Genomic DNA, 8544 nt, shown 5'->3' on the forward strand with positions numbered 1-8544 from the left:
CATATATATATATATATATATATATATATATATATATATATATATATAAAATAAGAAATTTATTGTCCAAAATCTACAGAACATGACTTCAGGAAAGGAATTCTCAGACACAAGCTGCCCTTCACAAGAAGAATTTCATTTTCTCTTCTTTTTAAAGAAGCCCCTTTAACATTCCTTGTAATACTGGTTTGGTGGTGATGAACTCCTTCAGCTTTTTCTTGTCTGGGAAGTACTTTATCTGTTATTCAATTCTAAATGATAGCTTTTCTGGGTAAAGAAATCTTGGTTGTAGGTCCTTACTTTTCATCACTTTGAATATTTCATGCCAATTCTTTCTGACCTTCAAAGTTTCTGTTGAGAAATCAGCTGATGGTCTGATGGGAGCTTCCTCATAGGTAACTGCATTTCTCTTGCTGCTTTTAAGATTCTTGCCTTGATTTTAACCTTTGACAATTTAATTATAATATGTCTTGGTGTGCACCTCTTGGGGTTCATCTTGTTTGAGATTCTCTGTGCTTCCTGCACTTGTGTATCTATTTCCTTTACCAGGTTAGGAAAGTTTTCCATCATTATTTCTTCAAATAGGTTTTCAGTTCCTTGCTGTCTGGTCTTCTTCTTCTGGTGCCCCTATGATGCAAATATTGATATGCTTGATGCTGCCAAGAGGTCCCTTTAATTATTATTATTATTATTATTATTATTATTATTATTATTATTATTATTTGGATTCTTTTTTCTTTTTGCTGTTCTGATTGGGTGTTTTATGCTACCTTCTAAATTCGCTGATTTGATACTCTGCTTCATCTAATCTACTATTGATTCCCTCTAATGTATCCTTTATTTTAGTTATTGTGTTCTTCATTTCTGACTGGTTCTTTGTTTTCTATCTCCATTTTTATGTTTTCTGTCTCTTTGTTGAAGTTCTCAGTGAAATCATTGAGCATCTGGATAACCAGTGTTTTGAACTCTGCATCTGATAGATTGCCTGTCTCTATTTTGTTTCGTTCTTTTTCTGGAGCTTTGCTCTGTTCTTTCATTTGGGACATGTTTATTTGTCTCCCCATTTTGACTGCCTCTCTGTGTTTATTTCTATGTATTAGGTAGAGCTGCTCTGCCTCCTGGTCTTAGTAGAGTGGCCTTATGTAGTAGGTGTCCTGTGAGGCCCAGTGGTGCAGTCTCCCTGGTCACCTGACCCAGGTGCTGCAGGGTGTCCCTTGTGTGGGCTGTGTGTGCCCTTCTGTTGTAGTTGAGCCTTGGTTGCTGTTTGCATGTCAGTGGGAGGGTTTGACCCTCAGGTTGATTGGTTTTGAAGACTGGCCATGACTACAGTGGAGGGGCTGACCCTATGGAGCAGGATTTGCTTTAGTAGGGCTCTGTCTCATGCCTGCTCAGTCTTCCTTTTGGGTGTGTCATCTGTGGAGGCAATTGGGTGGTGCTCCAGCGCAATCTGAAGCCATCCACCAGGTGTGCCAGCCTTGAGGCCTCCTGGAATGAGCAACAAAGCAATATGCAGATGGCCACCATCCACGTGGAGTTTGGTGGTACCGGGGGGAGACCAGTCCTTGAACTTAGGTAAGCTGCCACTAGTGCCAGGCTTGGGCTGCTCAGCAAGAGGTACGGGACACACTGAGGCTAGATGCTCCTTGTTTGGGGTTTGTGAACCTTTGAGGGATTTTAGGAAAGTCTGCTGCATGAGCCAAGATGAGCTGTTTGTATGGAAAAGGCACTGGCAGAGGCTTGGGTGGCCCTGCAAATTGAGTGGTTTGGAGTCTCAGGGAATCCCAAAGCGGGGCGAACATTGTTAGCCAGGTTAATGGAGATTCAGATGTGGTGGCTGCCTGTGTCTGCACACCAGGAGTGGGGAGGGCTCAAAAAAGGAACAGTGGCTTCTGCTAGCACTTCTATCTGGGAGAAAGCTTCCCCTCCAGCCCTTGCCATGAAGCCAGATAATTCAGTTCCACCCTGTGTATCCCTGGTACCTTTCTAGTTGCTACCCCAGTGTTGGAGCTCAGAGTTAGTGAGTCCATCAGTAAGTTCATGTGTGGGCCCTTTAAGAGGAATGTTGGGGACTCCAGCTGCCCTCTGTCTTACTCAGCCATAATCTCCACTGGTTTTCACAGCCAGAAATTATGGGGACTTTTCTTCCTGTTACTGGAGCTCTTGACTGGGTAGCCTGGTTTGGGGGTGGGACCCTTTCCTCCTCAGTGGGTACCTCTGAAGCCGAGATATCCCTCCTGATTTTTGACTGCCACGGGTAGGTGTGGGACCAGCCTGTTCTGTGTTTCCACCCCTCCTACCAGTCTCAACGTGGCTTCTTTGGTATATTCTTAGTTGTAGTACTTTAGTTCAGCTAGACTTCAGGCGATTCTCAGCAATGGTTGTTATATGGTTTAGTTGTAATTTTGATGTAGTTAGGAGAGGAGGCGAACACAGCATTTACCTACTCTGCCATGTTGATCAGAATCCCAGAATTATTTCACTTTCAAATGGAAAATCAGCATTAGTTGTAACAAATAGGTAAGCCCCCAAATAGATACAATGGAAAATAACAAAGTTATCATACCAAACTATACTTTTACTTGTTAGACTTTGTGGCTAGAACCTTTTCTTGCTGTTTAAAAAAAGATTAGTAAGCAGAAGAGAAGTACAAAGACCTACTAGCACTTGAGATTTATCCTGAATAGAAGCAGAAGTGTTAATGAATTGAAAAGAAATGTTTTACTCTGAGTCAGTGACATGGTTTTGCTCCTGTGTCCACCAACTTACACCTCTCCAGTTTGCTCCCACTTTGGGAAGATCAGTGCTCTAAGTCTGTAGTCAGTGCATTTGAAAAATATCTCTATAATGAACATTAAATGACATTTAAAAAAAATTTGAGATCACAAGCTTCAAACAAACGAGATAAGGCTCCTTCTGTTTTGCTTTTAGGAACGGTTCTCATTTCCCACTGCCCAGGCTTCTAGTTGGAATCACCAGGGGAGCTGACGAAAATACTAAAAACTGGATCTCTTCTCCAATGATTCTGACGTAATTGGTCCTGGATTAAGCTCAGGCATTGGGATTTTTTTCAAAAGCCCTTTCCTGGTGATTCTAATATGCAGCCAAATTTAAAAGCAATTGCTCTGGATACTTGTCTTTTAGTAAATAACTTTCAACACCTTTTTATATAAAAGTAAAGAAACTGGGAAAGCCTTGCTGTGCGATGTTTCAATTGGGTGCATTTAATGAAGTGATGCTTGCTCTTTACGAGATGGGCTGAGGAACTCTGGAACAAATGTGGGGGTTCCCCCAACCTTTTTTATTTTTCTCATAAGAGTGAGATGCAGATAGGTCTGACTCACAAATTTCCTTTCAAAATGAGCTTCTCTACAAAGGTTGAACTGCTAAACATTTTAAATTGGATCTTTAGAAATAAATTCATTTGAAAAATAGATAGTTCACCATCACCCATCTTAAAAGTTATGGGTTGTGCTATCATAAATAAGGGTGAGACTGGTTCTCACCCTAAGCTAATTCTATGCTTTGCCATTCCAGGCACAGGGTGTATCTTCCAGCTGATGTGTGTCAAATTGAAAAGAGTATGTGGGATACTGTTACACTTAATACATTTGGATTCATGTGACTCCTCCCTGGCCTAAAATGAGAATGAGTTGTTACCAGCTGAATAATGGAGCCCCTATGGAGGCATAGTGGTTTAAGGACTGGGCCCCTGGAGGGGCCCAACAGACGGGGCTCAAATAGAGTATGTGTTTTGTTAAAATCCAAACAAATTCCAAATTCATATTAAAACTGAGCTTAAACTTTTTTTTGTTTGTTTGTTTTAGCTGAGCCATCCTGCCACTTGTTGGCAGCTCAGCGGCAGCTCAGCTTGGGCCAGGAATTGAACCGGTGACCCTGTTGCTCAGAGCTTGCACTCTTGAGTGAGCTCTTAATCAACTGAGCCACTCGGCCGGCCCTGAGCATAAACATTTTTATTAACAGCATTTATAAAAGTGACTTCAAAAACAGAAAAATATTTAATATATATGTAAATATCAATGTGCAGTTGAATAATCCACCAGAATAGATTAAATTTATCCTAAAAAAACTAACCTTTATAGTCCAGGCTTAATTTCAAAGGCTTTAAAGTTCAAATAGAAATAACCCTCTTGTTTTTATCTTAGTTCTTCTAAAATGTAGACAAGTCTATCTTTGCAAAAATTCGTTTTATACTTGCTTTTGTCATTCAGGTTAGTATTTTGAAGTTATAGTGTTGACATGATACTAAGGTGCATCAGCTTTTGAACAGTTACCTAGCATCTCTTTAGTTGCAAGTATTGGATTAGAGAGGATTTTGTTATCCTTTACAACATCAGCTTGGTTGAGAATTGACGAATGAAATAATCTTTCTTCTTTTTTGTCCCCTCCTTACTTCTGTGCCTTTTTATTATATAAGAGACCCTGTCTTCTAGGAGGAGTTACTTCTCTTTTGTCTCACTTTGTAGTGATATGTTTAATTGTATATAAAGGGTACTAGCACCCTTTACTAATTCTCATTTATCATCTGTGTTTGTAGAAGTTTCATTACAGGAAACGCCTCTTCTCAGAGAGTAATCAAGATTCAAGTACTAGTACCAGTGAACTATCTTGGGCCAATAACCAAGAAAGGAAATGCCTAAAATCATATCCTGGTCGAAAAAAGACAAGAACCAGAACTAGCTTGAAAAGTAAGTTAGATGCATGTCTTCTTTCAAGTCATTTTTCAAATAAATCAGCAGGTGTTTATTTTTTAGTATGTGATGAGTGCAGGTACCAAAGAAATGTATGATCATGTGATTCCCCTTACCTGCTACAATTACATTGGAAAGGCAAAATGTACATACATGAAACAGTACAAAAGAATATGGAAATGGTCAGTAACTGTGAAATATGAGCTATAGATAAAAGGAGTAATAGTTCAGATAAGAGGACTCTGATATGAGCTGGAATCATTAGGAAAAGCTTCAAGGAAGAGATGGGTAGGACCTGAGCTCCTCGTTGGAAAAAATCGGATTTGAAGAGCTGTGGAGAGGGGGAAGAATTCTAAGTGAAGTAAAATTACAAGGACAAACTGAGGATGTGAGGATGGCATTCAGGGACACGATCTAGAGCAGAGAATGCGTGCTGGGTGGTGAGGAACACAGTTGAATAATTAGAAAGGGATCTTCAGAGCCAGGCCTTGAGTTAGTTATAGGAAATGGAAATAGCTTTTAGCCTGGACATGTATAACTGGGAGAGGGAAAAATGAGTTTTCGTATTCCTCATATGTGAACTTATCCATTGTACACTTATTTCTTTTCATTTTAGTCTTGCCACTTTCCCCTCTCGGTCCTGGAAGTGACCATGAGAAAGACCAAGTAAGTAAACGTTATCGGGGCTGCCATGTGCCCTCATGGCATTAGTATGACACAGGTGGATCTGTTTAGGGTTAAACTGCATTTATGTCTTAAAAAGGCCCCTTTTAGGAATATGACAATAATAAAGTAGTGGTTTACTAGTATGTAAACCACTGTTAACGGAAACTGCAAGGACTTCTAAACATTTAGTATGAATCTTGGGTAGAGATGTAGGATCTTTTTTCATTGTTCCCAAATATTGCTGAAAGATGTTGATTATAACTGCTTAAAATCTGGGCTGTTCTGATTAACTGCAAATATAAGCTCTATTGAATTTAATTTTTAAAATAAACTTCTTGGTTTATTTCTTCCCTTAGTGTTCAGTTTGTTGACATGTTACTTCCAAAGCTTTTAATGATTTAAACCTTTAAATCTTTATTTTGCAAGTGGTAGAAATGCCTTCAGGCTTATTTAAATATTGAATAAACCGTCAAAGTTTCTTAATTCCCTTCAGTTATCCTTGTTTTATAGCAAAGTAGTTAAGAATATAAGCACCAGTGTCCTCCAGGCCAATTCAGAAACTAATTTTTCCTACGATTAGCTGAATTACCTCTCTCAACAGCTGGCTTTTGCTTCTTGTTAAATCAGACCTGTCCTACCTGGCCACTGGGTTTCTGAGGGCATCACCAACCATGTGATCAGTGCTCCCTTCATAACTAGTTATCTGCCCCCCACCTGCCTCCCTCCATCAGCCTGGGGATTGCTGCTCTCTGTGAATCTAAGGGGCCTTTGGGTTCTGTATTGACAGAGATCGTTTATAGATTAAACCTGTGAGCCAGAGGAAGTGCCTAAATACCGTATTTCCCCATGTATAAGATGCACCCTTTTTCAAAAAATTTGGGGTCTGAAAGCTGGGTGCATCTTATACAGTGGTTGTAGAATTTTTTTACTTGCATTTCCCGCTTTTTTTGTGCTTGTTTTTTTGCGCTCATACAACCACTGTATAAGATGCACCCAGTTTTTAGACCCCAAATTTTTCAAAAAATGTGCATCTTATACATGGGGGAATACGGTATTTGTTGAATAGTTCAAACTGAAATAATGAGTTATCAGTTAGAAATAAACCAAAAGAACAGTTTTTAGTAAATATGTCTTTTTGTTTTAAATAAACACTAAAGGAAAACATCAAAGCCTTGAGAATCCATAAATTTAAGCTGTGCAAGTGATAAGAAGTGTATGCTGATTTTCCACGAGGGCATTGCTGACTTTGTACAAATTTCAAAATTCAAAATTCACTTCTCTCTGTTGGAGTCGTGAAGAGAATAATCTAGTGCAGGGGTCAGCAAACTATTTCTGTAAAGGGCCAGAGAGTAAATATTTTTGACTCTGGGCCATATGGTTTCTGTGGCAACTATTCATCTCTGTCTTTGCAGCAGGAAAGCAGCTGTGGACAATTCCTCAACGAATGGAGTGTTGTGTTCCAATAATGTTTTCCTCAGTACAGGCAGTGAGCTGTAGTTTGCCGACTCCTGATTTAGAGCAGTGGTTCTCACTAACTTTAGTGAAGGTCACCAGAATGACCAGGGTGACTTGTTAAAACACTGACTGTTGGGTTCCAAGAGTTCTGACTGAGTAGGTCATAGGTGAAGCTTGAGAACTGGCATATGCATCAGGTCTCCAGGTATTGCTGATGCTGTGCTCTGGGACCACACTTGGAGAACTTTGGTGTAGAATTATTTTTGATTTAGAATTATCGATTGATACCGGGGGTACCCAAAAAATGTAAACATATGACTTGTATTCATCTTTTGTTATCAGTATATATTGAGCATTAGAATTTTAATACAGTTTTTTCCTTTCTTAAAATGTGTATACATTTTTTTTTTTTGGCACCCTTTGTATATGACCTAGTGTGCTTCCAACTCTGGGATCTTATAGTCTTAGTGTTTACTTTCAAATGGAGCAAACCCAATACTTAAACTTTTTAAAAGAATATTGGAAATGTCTTGGAATTTTTGACAATGTATCTTAAGTGGTTATGAATGTTGACACTTTTAAAAAGCACTATATTTTAGGCTAAACTTCTAACACCATTATGGAAAGATACTTCAAGGAAAAGTGATGCCACACCTCCCAAAATTTCTGGAACAAAATTTCAGGGTAGTTCTGCCCTTTTAATTCCTGAAGTTTCTGCCCAGAAAACAGGTACCTGATTTCTGTTGATTTACACAGAGAAACTTATGTTTGGGGAAAGTTAGTTTAAAAGTAAATGAAACATATTTTTTTTCTTTTAATGTCTGTTGAAGAAAATGTGAAGATATGATTGTACTTTACTGTCTCTTTACTGTCCTCATTAGCAAAAGATAGAGGTTATTGTTTGAATTCTGCTTTAACATTTGAGTTCAGATTGTGCATAAGAATTGCTGGTTCTCCTCTTTTAAAGAAGCGAGAAACTCAAATGATGACTTGTTAGTACAGGGGTTGGCAAACTTCTGTTTGGACTAGATAGTAAGTATTTTTTGCTTTTTGGCCCCTATAGTTTCTGTTGCAACTATTTCACTCTGCAGTTGTAGCACAAAATCAGCCACAGACAAGATGTAAACCAATGGGCATGGCTGTATTTCCACAAAACCTTATTTGTAAAACCAGGTGGCAGAAGGGGCCAAAGGGGCCAGAGTTTTCCAACCCTTGACCTGAAACGTTTATCTTAACCCCCACTGTACTTTATTAAAATTATATGCATCTTTAAAATTTTTAAGAGTAGTGGTTTTGTTATGTTCACCTTCATCATCCTGCAGCGTAGCACATTGCCCCGCACACATGGCACTTAGTAGGCATGTGACTGACAACCTCTTAGCTTGGCTGCCACTGACAGAAAACAAGTAGAGAAAAGGAAAAAGGAGAGAGGAAAGTTAGCATGAGACGGTAAGAGGAAATAAGGGAGTGGAATTAAGAGAGAGAAGAAATAGAGGGATTACAAGGTTGAGGTGGCAGAATCCTTGCCCATGACCTTGGGCTCAGATGGGCAACTATTAAAGGTTGGGATCTATTATATTTCCCCATGTATAAGATGCACCCTTTTTAAAAAAATTTGGGATCTAAAAACTGGGTGTGTCTTATACAGTGGTTATAGATTTTTTTTGCTTGCATTTCCCGCTGAGGACAAGGCAATATATGAAGACAGTGATTC

General features: G+C 39.1%; 1 protein-coding gene across 1 annotated transcript in view; it reads left to right on the forward strand.

The window, feature by feature from the left end:
- The window catches only part of SYCP2L (synaptonemal complex protein 2 like), a 72233-nt gene that overhangs the window by 45267 nt on the left and 18422 nt on the right, over positions 1-8544 (forward strand). Inside the window, exons 15-17 of the mRNA XM_019633793.1 lie at positions 4556-4706; positions 5326-5375; positions 7430-7559. Coding sequence (XP_019489338.1) covers positions 4556-4706; positions 5326-5375; positions 7430-7559 — 331 coding nt within the window. The remainder of the gene's footprint in view (positions 1-4555; positions 4707-5325; positions 5376-7429; positions 7560-8544) is intronic.

This window comes from Hipposideros armiger, unplaced genomic scaffold (genome assembly GCF_001890085.2).
Source record: "Hipposideros armiger isolate ML-2016 unplaced genomic scaffold, ASM189008v1 scaffold_1410, whole genome shotgun sequence".
Classification (NCBI taxonomy): Eukaryota; Metazoa; Chordata; class Mammalia; order Chiroptera; family Hipposideridae; genus Hipposideros; species Hipposideros armiger.